This window comes from Metarhizium brunneum, chromosome 1 (assembly GCF_013426205.1).
Source record: "Metarhizium brunneum chromosome 1, complete sequence".
Lineage (NCBI taxonomy): Eukaryota > Fungi > Ascomycota > Sordariomycetes > Hypocreales > Clavicipitaceae > Metarhizium > Metarhizium brunneum.
Window position 1 is genome coordinate 5740641 of NC_089422.1, and position 18264 is coordinate 5758904.

General features: G+C 54.1%; 5 protein-coding genes across 5 annotated transcripts; 2 read left to right on the plus strand and 3 right to left on the minus strand.

The window, feature by feature from the left end:
- Positions 1-2390: 2390 nt before the first annotated feature.
- sorD_0 (FAD-linked oxidoreductase sorD) lies at positions 2391-3970 on the minus strand (the record flags this gene model as incomplete). Its single annotated transcript, XM_014693323.1, has 3 exons — positions 2391-3365; positions 3435-3642; positions 3720-3970. 3 exons carry the CDS (start codon positions 3968-3970, stop codon positions 2391-2393), a joined length of 1434 nt encoding a protein of 477 aa, XP_014548809.1.
- A 2980-nt stretch (positions 3971-6950) lies between these two features.
- G6M90_00g017220 (uncharacterized protein) lies at positions 6951-7654 on the minus strand (the record flags this gene model as incomplete). Its single annotated transcript, XM_014693322.2, has 3 exons — positions 6951-7059; positions 7114-7394; positions 7499-7654. 3 exons carry the CDS (start codon positions 7652-7654, stop codon positions 6951-6953), a joined length of 546 nt encoding a protein of 181 aa, XP_014548808.2.
- A 550-nt stretch (positions 7655-8204) lies between these two features.
- FRE7_0 (Ferric/cupric reductase transmembrane component 7) lies at positions 8205-10132 on the minus strand (the record flags this gene model as incomplete). The annotated part of the gene is made up of 2 exons (XM_014693321.1): positions 8205-9927; positions 9984-10132. The coding sequence occupies 2 exons, from the start codon at positions 10130-10132 to the stop codon at positions 8205-8207; spliced, it is 1872 nt and encodes a 623-aa protein (XP_014548807.1).
- A 1114-nt stretch (positions 10133-11246) lies between these two features.
- Positions 11247-12039, plus strand: G6M90_00g017240 (uncharacterized protein; the record flags this gene model as incomplete). The annotated part of the gene is made up of 3 exons (XM_014693319.2): positions 11247-11636; positions 11696-11945; positions 12011-12039. The coding sequence occupies 3 exons, from the start codon at positions 11247-11249 to the stop codon at positions 12037-12039; spliced, it is 669 nt and encodes a 222-aa protein (XP_014548805.2).
- Positions 12040-13072: 1033 nt separating this feature from the next.
- abc4_0 (ATP-binding cassette transporter abc4) lies at positions 13073-17476 on the plus strand (the record flags this gene model as incomplete). The annotated part of the gene is made up of 1 exon (XM_014693318.1): positions 13073-17476. One exon carries the CDS (start codon positions 13073-13075, stop codon positions 17474-17476), a length of 4404 nt encoding a protein of 1467 aa, XP_014548804.1.
- Positions 17477-18264: the final 788 nt, after the last annotated feature.

Genomic DNA, 18264 nt, shown 5'->3' on the forward strand with positions numbered 1-18264 from the left:
AAAACAAGCTTGGGCGCAAAGTTTCTTGGGTAATTAAAAATAAGGTGGGTTCAAGTTGTTGATGGGGATCGTCACGAGGGAGACCCTGCATCGTTTAGTGCCAAGCGGGCCATGGGAAGGGCCAAGGAAAAAGCACAGACCACGTGTTGACTTGACGATGAATTAATTGAAAAAAGGAAACCAGGACTGACTGGGGGCCCGGGTCAACCCCGCTCCGAGTGCGGAACCCACGGCCGCAGGGAATGCGGCGCGGAAATAAGAACTTGAGGCGTATCAAAGCGATGCCGCCGATGTTGGCGGACGGCCAAGGAGGGTTTCATTTGGGCGCAGAGCTTTGAGCGGCGTCATCGATGGCAACATGCAAAGGTGCAACGGCAATAAACTACCAGCAAGCCGCCAGCCATGGCAACATGCGAGGCCAGATGTTGCTCGACGCAACCATGGCGCTTGAAATGAAGGCCGGGTCTGCGGGGCGCAATTTGCGGACTGATGGACAGATGGACATGAATGGAATTGATCCCGGCCATCACATGCACTGAACGCACCCCGGTGCCAATTTACTGCACATGAAAATGGCGGAGCAATACAATATATTGCCAGCTCTTGGTTTTCCTACTTTCCGTCTTGGCACCACGAGACTGCCTGAGACAGTGCTGAGGAAGGCGCAAAGGCATTCGCCCTTCAATTAGGTTAGTGCCAGTCAGCGGCCCTTATTTCTTTGCCAATATTGATATCAATTGATCCATTGATATTTCACCAGACCGCTCTACTCCACCGCATCACATGCCATCACCTACTACATCTTTCCACGAACGCCATCCACCGAGTGACATGCTATCAACTCGTATTCCGCCGCATCATTCATCGTCATCCATCGTCTTATAAGGTGATTCAATGGCATCATGTCAAAAATTCCACCCGCATGCGGAGCCCCCACCCCGGATTCCCGTAGCCTGCCGCGCAAGACGACATGACAGATGATACCGACACTAACCCGAACAACATCAGCTAACCAACCAACCAGATTCGGGACGAACACGGAACACGCCCCCAGACTATGTACGACATTATATCAGCAGATCTGTAACCCCAGCCATTCGCATGCAGGGACCCCAGCACACCTCGTGTTCCCCCACATCCAATGGGTCCCCTATCCTTTGATACCACTCCGTACGAAGCTGGACAAACGTCAAGTGAGCATCTGGTATCCATTGTTTCTGTCTCGGGAATCGCCCAAGTCCCTTGTCTGTGGGCCGCAAACTGACGTGGAGGTTGTCAGCCTGTCAGCTTGCCCAGGCGGCCATAGTCTGCGGTCGAGGGGGTACAATGGCGCCGTATTACCTCTATCTACCAATCCATATCTAATAGATGCCGTCTTGTTTCCATTTTCGTGTCTATTGTCAATGTTCCAAGTCCAACAGCCCGCCGCGCTCACACCTCCGACACACCCACACTCGTCTATAAAAAAACATAATCGACAGGACGCACCGCAGCCCCAGCCAGGCCGGGTGGTCGGCGTGGAAGCACATGTCGCTGCCGCCCGGTCCGGCCGGCGTACCCGGTGACGACGACCGGCCGTGCTAAAGAATCGCTTCCATCTGTTGGTCAATTCGCAGCTGGGCTCTAGTGCGCCGAGTATAAAGACCATTGACGGGACCTGCATAGCTTGGGAATACTTGGCGGCGTTGGTGACGTCAAAGTCGTCCTAGAAGTGAGTTGCCTCTGTACGTACACGCTCGCAAGGACAAATGGGCGGCTCCAAGACCAATTGGTGTTATCAATCGACAATGAATCAGTACCCGAAAGATGCAATGGATTCGTGAAGGAATGCATCGCGGTCCGGCCGGAGGGAGTCCACGCGGGACAACTAATACACATATATAGGCACTATATATACTCGTACACAAATCATGGCGCATCTTCAGTCTTGACCCTAGCTAGCCGTTAGTTATCAGTGGCGCCGAGAGCAAATCACCGACATGAAGCCTTTACGCCGTTCCGCATAGAGTTTGCGGGAGGGTTGGAGAGGGTGGTGGTATTGCAGATGCGTCCATGAGCAACGGCCGTACAAGGCTTCGACTGCGAGTAGGTGGAACAAGGATTTGAATTTGATCCAACGCCAAGAATATAATAAGATGAATTGGAAAAAAGGCAGTACACGTGCTGCATATGTACCACGTCCAGGTGCTCGCACGAGGAGACTGAGGACTAGTTCCCCCGTTCCAAACCCACAATCCCACGTTCCCAACAAATTGCAAACAAAAAAACGCCATGAGCCATGCCTCCCTGAACTGATTCCCCAAGTCCGGGTCCTACAACGAAAGAAAGTACCAGCGCCAAGCCCTCACATACCCAAGTCGGGTACCTTTCGAAAAGGCAGCACAGGTATTTCAGCCCCCTCCGACCCCGTCGGCAGGCGCAACACTCTGCGGGTTGTGAAAGACATCGCCCGGATCCCAGCGCGCCTTGATCTCCCCCAACCTCGGCAGCTTGTCCCCCCAATACGCCCGCTGGGCCTCGGCGCGGCCCAGCTCGCGGTCCACGTACCCTGCATACCGGGTATTCGCGCCCGGCGCGCCCCTCTGAATAATGTCGTGGATGCCCTCTGCAAACCTCCGGCTCTTCTCGCTCAGCGGCAGCCCAATCACATACGACTGATACATGAAGAGCTTATCGCGGTGCGGGTACGCCGTCTCGCCGGCGGGCACGTCGTTGATCGCGCCGCCCTCGGAGTCGAAGATGACCGTCCAGAAGGGGGTCCCCGGGTCCGCGGCGCCGGTGTAGTTGAACAGGCGCGCGACGGCGTCCGGGGACAGCGCGTCCTCGCGCCGCAGGGCGAGCGACTTGCCGTAGAACTGAGTCGGGAGGTCGCTCAGCGCGAGGGCCGCCTTTTCCGCCATGTGGCCCAGGGAGCCGAGCCAGTCGGTGAGGCGGAGGGCGGCGGCGCCGCCAGCCGGCATGCGGCCGTGGATGCCCGAGGCCTCGTACTCGCGCCGGGTGCCGAAGAAGGTGCCCGTGACGACGGCGCCCAGGGGCTGCGCGATGAAGAGCGTGGAGAAGCGGCGGTCGAGGTCGGGGTCGTTGGCGACCGCCTGCCAGGCCGAGTAGACGGGGGCCATCTCGTGCTGGCTGCCGAAGCGGAACTCGTACGTGTACTCGACGACGTGGCCGGGCGCGGGCTGCGTGCGGACGGTGAAGTGCGTGACGATGCCGAAGCTGGCGCCGGCGCCGCGCAGCGCCCAGAACAGGTCGGCGTTTTCGTCGCGGCTGGCCGTGCGGACGTGCCCGTCGGCCGTGACGACCTGCACCGAGAGGACGTGGTCGAGCGCCGTCCCCCACATCCGGGACGACGGGCCGATGCCTCCCTGGATTGGGGGGGCGTATTGTCAGCATCAGGGGGGAGATGGGATTGACGTGGACTTTGGGTTGCTCACAATGGTGGCGTGTCCGCCGGCGCCGACGCCCGGGCATGTGCCGTGGGCCATGGCGCGGCCGCCGTGTTTATGCAGCTGGTGGTCGAGCTCGCCGAGCCTGTAGCCCGCGCCAAAGGTGGCCTGCCAGGTCGTCGTGTCCATGGTGAAGTGTTTAAAGTTGGCCATGTCGATCATGAGGGAGCCGTCTTGGCCCCCGAGGCCGTAGTTGCTGCGTTGCAACAACGTGTTAGTCGAAACCGGCCGTGACGGCTGCTATCCCCGGGCACAACCCACGGTAAAACTCACCCGTACGAATGTCCACCCGACTTGGCTTGGACGTGGACTTGGCTCTGCACAGCACACTTGACGGCCTCGGCGACCTCGTCGGCCGTGTTGGGCCGAATAACGGCCACCGGCGTGACTTTAATAGCCAGGTTGTAGGGCTTCACCCATGACAGCTGGTAGAAGGGGTCGCTGGGGTATCCGACGCAGCCACTGCGGCCGTGGCAGATTGTGTTCAAACATTGCTGCAAGGGAGTGCTGTGCCCATTGCCCATGGTGTCGGAGGCGTACACGGCACAAAGGGGGTTGGTGGCTGCCAGGAAGGGCGACGGTGTTGGTGGACGGGGAGCCTTGGTTCGAGAAAAGAAGAGAAAAAGGCTGGCTCAATGTATACTCGGGGGTTTTATGCGAGTTGGATGAGAAGCCCAGTCACGGAGCCAACTCGGAGCTGGTATACAGGCGGGATTGTCCGACGACGCCCAGTGAGCTTTCAACGGAAACAGAAAACATGGACGAGACGGAGAAGGAGAATGAGGAACAGACACGAGTAGAAATATATGTCTGATGGGGGGTAAATGTGTTGCATCGGTGATGAGTGGCTGAGACCGGCCGGGGAGAAGGCAATGCAGCAAACACAGGCACCCCATCACTCATACGTCCTCCGTGTGCATGGAAGACATCTGGTTGAATGTTCGGCTAACCAGCCTGTGAATCTACGGATTCACCGACGGCGGTTACTTGGGATGTTGGGCCGGGGCTACACGACGCCTCGTCCGAGAAAGTCAAAGTCGGTCCTGAGATTGGACGAGGCGCGTGTCAATGATGAGGAGCGGGCAAGGGTCAAGCTCGTCCCTGGCTCAGTAATTATCGCCGTCCCTCACGCACAGCCAGAGCAGCATGTCAGTCCATCCCAAGAACGGCCAACCCGGGCAAGACGTCAATCCTTCCTCTTGTACTCGGTAGGTCTCCCAGAATCTTGTACATATGTACAACCAGACCCTTGCAGCACCCCTGGAAAGCCTGCTGATTGGAGCCATTGTTGCACGGCAATCTCTTTGTGTCCTCCGCCACCTTTGCGCCGTCTCCAGGGGCCGGCCAGTCAGAATCGAGCCCAAGCCGGCACCTGGCTCCCCTGCCTGATGATTTCATGCATCCCCCGAGCGGGGAGGGTCCATTGGATCTCCTCCAAGTTTCCCATGTCGCGGGTGGCGGCCACTCACCCACCTCGTCACTTCAATGTTGGACCGGCGGCATCTTGTACTTCGTCTCTCCCAGGAACCAACGACCTCGTGACCGGGTGCCAACGCGCGACACGCCGTCATTGCTTACATGTCTTACTTAGGCCCGGTACTAGTTGCGTCGGCAAACCTCGCTCGTTGTAGCCATGTTTGCTCCCTGGCGCGGCGGCCGGCTCGCGCTTGGCGGCACAAGCCGAATGAATCATCTCGCACAGGCCAAATGGTGACGTATGTACAATGTGGCCAATATAGTCTGGTAGCACGCACGACTACGGCGCGCCTTGCTACTCACAGTTACGCCGAGATGGCAAGAGGAGCAGAGACAGGCGCACATGCAGCACATTGCCATTCACATAGCCAGCACGCCGTGCTTTCAACAGGATGCGCTTGGCCGTCATGAAATTATGGTCACAGAACACAAGACATGATAGGATGCGCCGCCGCCGTCAAAAGGGCTCGTGGCCCGAGAAAACCTTGCCGCCGGGAAAGGGGACCGATGGTGAAGCTGTACATATGTCTGGTACCCGGCTAGATTTTCCTTCCTTGCCCTTGCGGCACCTGTACTCTGTAGAACCTGTCCGGTGCGACTCCGGTCGCAACCCGGCAGCTTGTCACGTCTGTAGAACCAGACGTAACACGACCACGGTGTCACAGAAGTAAATCCCTCTGAATGTGCGCAGCTCCAATTGATGTATTCAACCCACTTTTTTCATGATACTTAAGGATACATATGTACTTGAAGATACTTGTTATCAGCAATAATAACTAATATATTCTTATATACTTGCGTATTTGTAAAATCTTAATACCATTTATTATCATATACTCTCTTAATAAGTACACATATATTATTTAAATAAGTAATTATTATCAGCTACAACCTCTGTCCGTTACGAAAATTGCCTGCGCACATCAAAGGGATCAATAGTTCGAACAACAAACCTAGGAGCGCAACCCCTGCCATCCGCACCCGACGAAGTGATAAACATAAAAAGTCAACACGCCCCTCGTATTACAGTTCCGCGAGAAGAGCACCTCATCAGTGACACCGTACAACCGTGACTCTGGTCGTGGCTTGCCCATGAGTAACTCACATACGAGTAGCATGGAGCTACGCCGGCGTCGCCGTTTGTTTGGCTCGGCATCGCAGTTAGCGGCCTCTAGCGAACTGGCGAGAGGGCAGCACACGGCCGAGCACCATGTACATTGATGGCTTCAATGTTGCGCTCGATGCTTCGGCCCAATCCGACCGGTGCGGTCGCGCAAGTGCGACCTCAGCCGCGCCGAGACGCCATGGCGGGCTGGCATCCTTTGCGGGCACTTTTCTTGGCAATCCAGACGTGGACAAGACGTGGGAATGACGTGGGACGGTGTAATGTATTTTGCAATGGAAGAAGCTACTGCTACATATACAATGTCGAGCATGCTCGGCCGAGTCGGGCCGCGCCTAGACTCGTGATAAGCCGTCAACTGAGCGGGGAAAGCTCTAGCACCAGACCTGTTAACATGTAGTGACGAATTGCCAGGTTGGCCTTGTGAGCAATCACATATGTACATGTCATCAAAACCTAGAATCCAAACCAAATCCAGAACCGACACGAGCCCATGAGACCGGAGATGGGATCGCGGGACCGGGAGGCTTGTCCGCCGCCCGAGACGCACACACCCGGATTTCCATCTGCAGGCGAAACCCAACCCGTCGACCTGTTTCTCCATGTATCTCGACTGTATTGAGCGCGGGGAAAGTGTTGCATGGCCACGTGCATGGTCTCAATAACCGCAAAACCGCAGCCGTCAACCGGCGCATGTAGCTGCCCGTCAGGCTTCTCAGCTCCATCCGTCTTTTGCCATCTCCAGCCCAGCAAATACACCATGACCCCTGCGTCACGGCCACCATGAGGGGATGCCGGATGCAGTTCACGGCAGGTCCGTATGGGATGTATACGCGTCCCAACGGCCGCCACGCCGGGAGCCGAGACACACAGCCCAATTGCATCCCATCAGCAAGTGCTCCTCTTCACGGCCCCTGCTCGGCGTCGGCCCGCCTCGAAGCGTGCCTCTCATCGCGCTGATACTCCTTGTAACAGTCGGCACAGGACCATGCCGCAAACCCAACGCGAAAGACTCTGCTCGCCATCAGCCCGCGCCGCCGTCGGACGGGGGAAAACAAAGACACTCACATGATGACGGTGAGCAACCACAGGCCCAGCCACGCCATGGTCGACCGGCGCAGGGCGATTCCTCCGGCGCCGGGCCCCTCGTCGCCGGCGTGGCTGGCCGGATCGCGGCCCTCCCCGCCCGGCACGTTGGACACGAGCATGAGCGCGACGCCGCCGAGCGTGACGGCCAGCGAGAAGACGTCGTGCATGAGCGTCCGGTGCGGCTTCGTGGGCGCCACGCCCAGCCGGCGGTCGGCAAACGCGACCATCTGCCAGCTATCGCTGAGCAGGGCGATGACGGCCTGCGAGCCCCGTGCTTGTCAGAACATTGAAGACGCCAGGCCAGACCATACATCCAAGGGGGCAAGGGGATAGTAGTAGTCAAGACTGAACATTGAATACTCACGCCGATGATTCCTGGCGCCACGGCCCCGCACGTCGCCGTCCATTTCTGCGCAACGAAGCAGAGCACCACGATGGCCGCCACGTCCGTCGCCCACGCTGCGCCGCGGGCCGCTGTCCGCGCGAGCGTCGCCCAGCCAGGGAGGTGCCATGCCGCCATGAGGGAACGTCAGCCTTGTGCTGTGCCAGAGTCACCATGCAACCAGACTTGACCGTTTGCTGTTGTCTGTTCGCGGTGCTGCGGTGGGTGGTCATCGTGTTGCGGTCAAGCGACGGCTCTGGTCGCCTGCTCTGTGGCTGGTACGCACGACGGCATTCATTCTGTCCATCTGTCAGCCTTTTTGCTTGGCGTCTTGGCCTGCTGCTGCGTGGGCACACGACGAGCCTTGTTGTTCGTCGTGCGTTGGGGACTGGACAGCCACAGCAGGGGGGTCCCGTCTTCTTTTTTTGGCCGAGAGCCAAGACTGGAGCTTATTGGCGAGCACGATGCTCATCTGTCCTGGCCGACGCGTGAGGAATCTTACATTTGAGCTACCGTTGGCATCTGGACCCTTTGGCATCTCTTGGCTTCCGCTCTGATTAGGGTTTCTCCAACGAGATCCTCTCGCTTCAACCACGTCTTTCCTGCCGTTACAATCGCACGCCTCATCAAAAGAGTTTCTCATACTAGATCCAAATCAATTAAACGCTGCCCAACTGTCAAAACTCCGTCAAAATGCGTACTCTTCCACATGCAAATAGATACCCTGTGCGCCTGTCCCCTTGTGTACCGCCCGCTCATCACTTAATTTGCCAACACAGTTTCGCGTCCTCGCCACGATTTCCTTTCCTCCGCATACCACCACTGCCGTCTCCCCCCATGCTTGTTCAACAGGCTCACGGAGTAGAGCCTCAATATCTGGTCTGGACGCGTACTCGCGCACCATGTCCACAGTAGATGTGCTGTTGCGAGACGTGCTCGAGCATGAGTTTCTACTCCTGGATCGTAGACCGTCTTCCACTGATTTCCCAGAGTACGAGGCGGCTGCCTTTTCTTTTATTGAGCCTTCTGTTGAGCCGTCCTTGACGTCCCGTCGAAGCTGAACAAGCGGTACTCCGGAATCCGTTTCTGAATAGCCGCCTGTGATGGCAATGTGCAATCGTACCATAATGCCCTTCTCCTGCGCGCTCCTGGCAGCATCTCTAGCCCTTTCCACGTAGTATTCCATCTCCTCCGCCGTTCTTGCCACCAGTGTCATCTCCAATCTCCGCACGCATGACGTGTTTTCTGAGTAGGCAACATACTCCATGATGGGCACTGTGAAGCTTGCCCCCGTTGATGCTCCGATCAGAACAAGAGTCTCAAATGTCTCCCATCTGGTTGTTACTCCAAATGGCCCCAATACATATCCAGTCAGGGTCTTGGCCGGGTTCTTGACAGCAAAATTATGGATGCGTTTCGAAAATCCCCCGTGTGACCGGATAATGAGCTGTATACTGTTGCAACAGCACGAGCCCTTGATTTGATGCGCACACGCAATGGTGTATGGGTGGGATTCCAAAAAGCCGAGCCGAGGAATCCACAGGTAAATGTGTTGTCCCGCATGCCACTTGAAATGAACATCCTTGATGGTCAGCACGGTGATTGAGTCGCCTATGGCTCGTGAGGACATGCTATGTCCTAATCGCCTCATCCCTTCACAAGCCGACGTGCTTGGCTTCCATCGGGTATTCTGCCAGGCTGTCAATGCCCCCCTCGCCGCTCTATCGAACGCCAGGAACGACACCGACATCCACAGCAAGTACCGTGCGTCGGCCGGAATGTGAAAACCGAGGAGCACCAGCATGGCGACAGATGATAGCACGTGTTGTATCAGCCAAATTTCGTACACCATTCTCCGGATGGGCACAAACCCGACAACCACATTGAAGAGCAGTACTCCCCATGCGCCAAGTCCGTATCTGACTAGAGGCATAATGGACAATTCATACTCAAGAAAGTCTGCCCGTACCCATTCGGTCCAAAAATGCCAGCCGTGGACTGTCGCGGTGACAAACATGGTTCGCGCAACCCAACGGTGAAGCCAATTCAGTCGCTCGTGGCTACTCCCAATCAAAAAGCCCACTATATTGAACTTCATGGAGAGGAGGAAGATAAAGGGCAGCTGCATTATGGATACCCAAGCGTTTCGATAGCCGATGCGTTCCCAGAAATACGCGTCGTTCTTGACAACATTCCAGGACATGAAGTAGATAATCATGGCCCAGTAGCACAGAAGGACCATGATCCTTCCCAACGGCGGCGGCGTAGCCCATCGAAAACCGACTCTCGATACGTACAATTGCGGATGGCTCATCTCGCGGGTGATGGCGGTTGCGGTAGCCCACGCCTGGCTGACATGATTCCCTGGTCTCGTGGCATGTTCTATCGAGGTTTCCTTGCAAGCCTTTAACCTGTTTCGAAGACTTAGAATGCATATCGCAGAGAAACTTTTTATCACGCACTGTACCTTTGTTTACCTGTATATATCTCTATGCCTCGAAGCGCGGTCAAGCCGCCAACCACCACGGCAATAATATACCAGTAGTCCCGGGCAAAGGCGTAGTTGTAGTCCATGCCTAAGCCCGCATCATGCATGTGCATATCTCCCATATCCATGATTCCTGGGGATTCTGGTTTGCGATACCAGGGATCGAATAATCGGGGAAAACTTGATTTGTGTGTTTTGTCGAGGACGACCGAGAAGAGAGCCGGATGGCTTCGGGAGGGAGTTGGCGGCTTGGTGGAGTGTCGGCGGGCCGTCTCACGAATTCTGTCTCAACAAGCCGTCTTTTTATGCGCCGCAAATTTCCCAGTCACAAACCAATTTCCCAAAGTCTGATGGCTGAGGATGAAACTTTCTCACGGTTTGACTAGGTTGGAGGTCAAGCGCCGACCGCCAATGAAGCGCATAGGGTGTCGAAGGCAAAAGTCAAGGCGTCTGTCACAATGAGCGACCCTTGAAGACCTACTAGTTTGACCATCTGCCAGTGTCATCGGTACTCCGTAGACACTTCTTCATTATCCAGCCCGCACTTGTGCTTATGTGCGTCACTGCTCCCCGAATATTCTTTTCAGGGCCCACTGCATGCAGAACAATGCGAGATGGGCAGCTGTTCATCCATCCCCAATGTGGGCTTGGGTCTGAGACCCCAGGACTGAGCTGGTTTCCCTCCAGCCTCACGAAACAAACTTGCTCAAACATACTCACTTGCCCCAAATGTGGCGGCCCTGATTGGACTGTCAACGTCAAATGCGGGATCCTAGTCCAAGCCCAACGCCAGACCCACCGCTGGTTCCGGTGTGAATATCCTGCACCGACTTGCCCCTCAACACCATGGCCGCGATGGTCCGCTTTGACTTTTGTCTTGATGCCTGGGTTATGCTGCTCATCCGGAACGTCTGTGCCGTTGACATGGATAGTTCGACAAAGTGGCGCTTCCCTGCAGCAGTCCACGAGGCCGAGCTCCGTGATGCCGTGCCGGACAAGGCCATCAGTAGGCGATCTGCAGCTTGACAGAGCTCGGCCAAGAATGTCATTTTCCTGGAGCAGGCCGTAAAGCCGACCTATCCCCTGGCCCTCCTTGGGTTACTTGTTCGTTACGCCCACCTTTCCCAAGCTTTCGCTATAAGGCTGTGACGCCCATCCCAACCATCCGGCCTACTTTTCCATCGTCACCGTGTCCCATACGTCCCGTGTCTAGCTTTCACGCAGCTTGCCGATTCTATGACCATGAAGTCCTTTGCACTGCTGTCCGCCCTTTGCGGCCTGGGATCCGCCCACTTTCTCCTCAACTACCCCAAATCCATTGGCTTCGACGACTCGAATGAAGGCAATGCTCCCTGTGGTGGATTTACACCAGACTTGTCCAAGGACTTGGTCGATTTTCACGTGGGCGGTGATGCCATCTCCGTGAAGCTCACCCACCCTCAAGGCAATTGGCTCTTCCGCGTCACCACTGATGAGAAGGCTGAATCCGGTTGGGAACAGATCTTCCCCATTGTGCAACAGAGCGGGTTGGGAGACTTTTGTGAGCCTCAAGTCACAGTGCCCAGCAAATACGCCGGCAAGAAGGGTGTTCTTAGTGTCGTTTCGTCTGCGACGGATGGTCTTCTGTACCAGGTGAGTGAGCTGGCCGCTGCCTTGTCCGAGAAGATGCTAATGTATATCGTACCGTGTAGTGCGCTGTTGTCAACTTTGTCGATGGCAAGGGTGACAAGCCGTCTGCCTGCGTGAATGCGTCAAGCGTCAAGGCCTCGTTCACCGACGATTCCAAGCTCACTGCACTCGTGGGCAGTGGCTCATCATCTACACCTACATCTGGCTCTGGATCCAGTACTGCATCAAAGACGTCGGCTTCCTCGACAGCTACACACTCGGGTGCTGCATCATCGCTTCATGCTTGGTCCCTCACCAGCGCGGGATGGGGTGGTGCGTTGACTATTGTGTGCATGGCAATGCTGGGTGGAGCTTTGATGATTTAACCCCGCGGACAGGGGACTGTGAAAACAAATTGTCGGGATAAGGAGTGAAGGCATCGGGTATGCCAATGGTTTGCCTAGCATGTAGCGATGAAATGGAAGTCGTATTGCCTCTTGACTCTATTCGCACCTAGACGTGACGGGTGCAAACTGACATCTGGAGCTGAGCAATGGTCTGTGCTTGCAATCTTCAATGTTGGCAAATGGCTAAAACCTGGCAGGAGTGGCGCCTGCGCCTTCCGGCCCTAGGCGATGCCAGGGCCATGGAGATTGAAAATTGAATTCCCGCTCGCTTTAGACCAAGCGATCCCCAAAACTCAAACCCCGAGAAACTTCGTTTGTTCGGCACGGTCTTTCTTATTGTTCGCCTATTGCATAGCCGGCTCAACACCCACGGGTCATTAACCATAGGACGGAACCAACTCAGCACGCAACTTAGTACATCCCGCATCTCCACATGATGGACCTCCAAGGACTTGCGGTGTCGGGTCCATCGACGCCTCTGATTGCGTCGCTTAGAATTCACGATCCCCACTTTTATATTCTACCCCAACTTCGGCATTTGGGACATTGCGGTATCGCGAGCCTGCCCTTGGCATCAATTACGAGGCGGAATGCTTTGTTCGTTTTGATCAGCTGCTGTCGCCTGGCATCTCTGTGTCTCTGACTGTCATTTCTCCGCCTGGAGTAGTCAATTGGCGCCGTCAATGCATGGCCCGCTGCGTACTTGATGGAAGCACCCCGCCAAGCGCCGGCATCACGATCTAGTCACGGCAAGGCTGGACTATGCCAGATAGACTTGGCTTGATTTATACTTACCAATAGTATGAACTAGGCTTGGGAACGTCTGAGCCTTCGTACCGCTATAAACTTTGAATTCCTTTAGCATTTTTAGGCGTTCAAGCTTTACGACGTGGAAGCAATTGCTGATGCGACGCCCAGCGGTGAGAGTACATATTTTGACGTCTTTCCAGCCAGGTCATTCTGGTCTTGTCTCTCTAATCCCTTTTCCTCTCCCATCATTGAAGCTATTCAGATGACCATCAAATGACCTTTACTGAATGACAACTGTTCAACATGGCCGCCCTCACCAATGCTGCCGAGCTTGATTCAAAGAGCCTGTCTCCTCGCTTTCGCGTTGGTGGCCAGCTTTCAATCGGTGGCATAACCTTCAGACCCAATCTTCGCATGTCAAATACAGATGCGAGTATCTTAATCACGCTGAGTGTAATCTCAGTTGCGACATTTTCTCTTTATGTCTTTCGCAATCGACTCCAGCGTCTCCTTCCTCGATGGCTTCAGCCTTTTGCCAGAGAAGAAGGCCATGCGTCAAATAAACGCAAGGCTTGGACACATTGGACTCTAATTCTTGCTTTAATCTCTATTTCTGGCTTTATCCTGTCGGTTGTACCGATTTGCCTCGCCCCGAATGAGCGCCGGGGCATTCTCGATATTGTTCCCTGGATGTCTATTCTATTCATGACTGCTTTGGACCGGCCCACTAGCACACCTCGGATTTTGCTCTTGCAGTATTTTCTCGTCTTGAGCTCCGGTATGGGTATTTATTCCGCCCAATTCTTGGACCACCATCTTCGGTCCATCGATCCATTTCGCGTTGCAAGACTGGCTCTCTCTTTGTTCGGTATCGTTTCGATTGGCAGCATGCCACTTCGAAACCCAGCTTGGGATGCTGAAGACATTGCAAACCCGAAGCTCCCCCCATCTCATCATGTTCGAAGCCCGGAAGATAACCTCACACTCTTCACTTTCTGGGCTATGACGTGGGTATACCCGCTTGCCCGGCTCTGTCGGAAGAAAGAAATCACCGTCGAAGATGTGTGGCAACTACCACATGATTTCCAACATACACGCCTCTATCTAGCCTTCCGCGAACTCCAGGGAAAGCTTCTCCCCTGCCTGATCGAAGCAAATGGTCTCGATTTATCCATTGCGACTACTCTTGCTATCGTTGAGAAACTCGCTGAGGTATCCAACATTCGCCTCACCAGCCGGCTTTACAGTGCGCTGGACAATGGTAACCCAACCGAAGCCTACTTTTGGTGCGCGGTAATGCTATGTGTGGATTTTATGCGACAGATCTCCAAAACGACATCCTCTTGGTACTCTCGCAAGGCCTACGAAAGATCTAGGGGCGAGACCTTTATTGCGCTATTTGGCAAACTCCTTACCCGGGCCGTCCCAGGATCAGATGTCACCGAAAAGGGTCCAGAAGAAGACAGTGTCGGAACACTGACAAGGCCAAATAATACCTTACGAAGAGGATGGCTTAGCTGCTGCTGTGGACGCAAACACAGGGTCAAGTCGACTCCTACACAAGCAACCCCTGCATCAAATGCAAAGGTCGTCAATCTTGTTCGGGGAGATACCTACGAGATTTCTCAACGCTTCTGGGATTTTCCAAAGCTCATGTCGCAGCCAATCAAGGTTATTGTTACAATTTACTATCTCATCGACATCATGGGTTGGCCGTCCTGTGTCGGCCTTGGACTCATGATCCTCTTCCTGACCAGCAACTCACTCCTCGTTCGCAAGGTCGTTCAACTGGAACGTTCCAGGACCGCGCACTCTGACAAGCGCGCACAAGCTGTGGCCCACTTTGTAGAAGCTAGTAGACCTTTGAAGCTCAACGGCTGGACATCTTCTTGGAGTGCTAGAATCTTCAAGTTTCGAACCATGGAGATGCTGAAGCGACTGCAGATTGCACGGGTAATTGCAGCGATATCCACCACAAATGTCGCTGGAGGCTCGGCTTACCCTTTTGCCAGCATTTGCTTATACACCCTGATTCTCCGACAAGGTCTTCCAAACGACGTTATTTGGCCGTCTTTGCAGCTCTTCAACCAACTGGAGGCGAGTCTCAAAGAAGCGTTCGATCTTATCACTGCTTATTGGAAGGCAGTAATTCCTGTCGAACGTGTCAACAAATACATGGAAGAACCAGATCGGGACGAAGATTCTCTTGGCATTACAGACGCTAGTGATATCGAATTTCATGGCGCCTCATTCGCTTGGCCCTCCACCAATCACTTGGTTCTTTCTCAGCTCAATCTCAAATTTGGCAAAGGACTCACGATTATCCGAGGAAAAGTTGGCTCCGGCAAATCTAGCCTCCTGCTTGCAGCCTTGAACGAAATGGAGTTGCATGGTGGCGATCTTCTTCGACCAGATGAACCGGTTGGTTATGCACAACAGCTTCCATGGCTACAGAATAAGACGATTCGAGAGAACATCGTCTTTCATCATGGTTTCGATGCCGCCCGATACCGACAAGTCCTGCATGCTTGTGCGCTAGGACCTGACCTTGCAGCTTTTCCCGATGGTGATCTTACCAAGTTGGAGGAAGGCGGTGTTGGGTTATCTGGGGGCCAGAAAGCCAGAGTTGCTTTGGCCAGAGCCGTATACAGTCCATGCAGAATTCTTCTTTTGGATGATCCTCTTGCTCCTTTGGATCACGACACTGCGAGCAATATTGTACGACGATTTTTACAGGGCCCTCTGGCCAGGGAACGCACTATTGTGATGGTGACGCATCGCGATGACCTGGTTCTTCGCATTGCTAATCAAGTCATTGATATGGATGATGGGACCGCTAGGAGGTTATCTCAATCGGAAATTAAAGATGAACTTGAGCATCCCTATCATGCTACATCTCAAGATACCATAGTGGAAGAACTTGAACCGACCCATGAAACCCACGAAGAGGAGGAGGAGGATTTGCAGGAGGCACCGGAAGAGCCTTCAGAGACTGGAAGCGTGCCCCTTACAGTCTATTTGAACTATATGAGGGCTGGTGGATTGTATATGTGGGCATTCCTAGCACTGTTCTACGGAATCTCCAGATACTGCGATGTCTCTGAAGCGTCATTGCTTGAGTCGTGGGGAAATGAAACGGCGAAAGATCGTGTGATATCTACAAGAGGCTATTGGAGTCTTCCAAATCCCCAAAAATTTCCCCAAATCTGGCTCGCTGTGTTTGGCGGTCTTGCACTCGGACAGACCATATCATACGGTATCGCCCAACTGCTGCTAGCCAAGATCTCTATCGATGCAGCTCAAGGCATTTTCAAAGCTGCCATCGGCCGAGTGAGCAAAGCCACCTTCAGATATCACGACACCACACCCACCGGACAGCTTAAAAACCGACTCGTTTCTGATATGGGTATGGTTGATGGTGGCATTTTGGCACCACTGGAAGGCTTCGTCTATAATTTCATTGCTCTAGTTTTGAGCATCGTCGGTATTGCAACACACCAGCCAATGCTTCTCATTATTCTCGGCGCCGTCGCTGTCCTATTCGTTTACTTTTTCAGAATCTACGTTCCAATTTCACGCAGCTTGCGACGCATGGAAATGCGATATCTCACGCCCATCATTGCCAATATTGGCGTTATGCAGGACGGCCTTGTCACTATTAGAGCGCTTCGCGTAGAAGGTCGTTTCCAGGACCGGCACTTGGATGCAGTGGATGACTTCCAGAAGCAGGATCACTTTTTCTGGAGCATGGCTTTCTGGCTCGACTTTCGGCTCAGTATATCGTCTGCCTGCACTCGTGCTGCCCTGATTATTTTCATGATTTGGCGCGGCACTCCAGCAAGCGCGATTGGATTTGTGTTGACGCAGACGTCAATTTCTATGGCATCTATTCAACAGCTTTGCGAGAAATTTGCCCAGCTTCAACTAGACGCAGTATCGCTGGAGCGTGTTGGCATGCTTGACAAGATCCCAGAGGAGCCAAATGGCGATGAGGAGCCACCTGCAGATTGGCCTAGGCCATGTGACGACGTCAAATTTGAGTCCATGTCCTTCAAATACGCCGAGGGACTGCCCAATGTCCTCAAAAAGGTCACTTTTGAGATACCGGGAGGATCTACGTGCGCGGTGCTAGGTAGAACTGGGTCAGGAAAGTCCACCATAGCCAATGCTCTGCTGGTGACAGAGACGGCATCCGAAGGCACGGTAAAAATTGGCGGCATGGATCTGGCCAAGGTCAACCGCACTGCTCTTCGAAACCGTGTCACATTCATTCAGCAAGACCCTACACTGTTCCCGGGAACTCTGCGTGATAATATCGACCCAGAGGGTAAATTTTCCGATGAGGAGTGCGAAAATGCGATTCAAAATGTTCTTGGGAAGGAATGGGGGTTAACATCGCAAATCGACGCCGGTGGGAAAAATCTTAGCCAAGGACAGCGGCAGTTGGTTGGTATCGGACGCGCAGTTTTGCGAAAGAGTGGACTAGTTATCCTAGACGAAGCGACAGCATCAATCGATCGCGGGACTGCGGCCACAGTCCAAAAAGTCCTACGAGAGGGGCTGTCCAAGAGTACTGTTATCACCATTGCTCACAGACTCGAGGCTGTCGAGGACGCAAATTGGTGTCTCCGCCTTGAAAAGGGCCAGGTATTGGACTGTGGTCCCGCAAAGGACCTGGGCAAGAAGGCAAAAGAGGAGGAATCATGATCATAAAGGTATACCAAACAGAAAGACTGCTACACCTATTAAACGGCGATGGGCATCTGGTAGCTATCGACACATGTACTTATAGACAGGCGGCTTTTGGCCAAGGATTGGATGGCCATTGGTAGTAGGTACAGTTGATGGTACCAAGAATGATAGAGATATGGCGTGACGCTTGCGATGATTTCGACAAAGGGGGTTGTTGGTGTCTGGATACCGAAATAGCTCCCATCTCATATGTATTGCATCAATTGAAACGTCAAAATACGGAAGGTGTGAATGGTGTCCCAAAACAACTAGCCTAAAATATGAATAATATAAACTTAACACTCTTAAAATTGAGAAAACGCCAGGCTGCTAAGGCCACTAAATCAGGCGAAAAGTGTCGCTCTTTCCGCAGGCATAATCAGTCCGGGGAGGGGGAGTCCAGCGACAAGAGGTCGCGGGGCAGGTACAAGGGTTGACATGTCTAGACTTCAATGTTCCCGCGCACAGATCAGATTGCACGTGCCAGGGGAGCATGCAGCACGGCCTAGGTACCTAGGTACCTAGGTAAGTACTTGATGGTGGGATGGAGGGGCATAGTGCAAGTACCCCGCTGAATCGCGCGGCTGTGACACACGAAAATGGATGGTAATGGAGATGCCGATTGATTAAGTTATGTCTGGTACATACATAAAGTACCAAGGTACCTGGGTAGGCTCTCTATCCGGCCTGGCTACCGGCGCGGACCCGAACCTAAGGGCCCGCCGGGACCTACCAGTACCAATGACCCCTCCGGGAAAACCCTA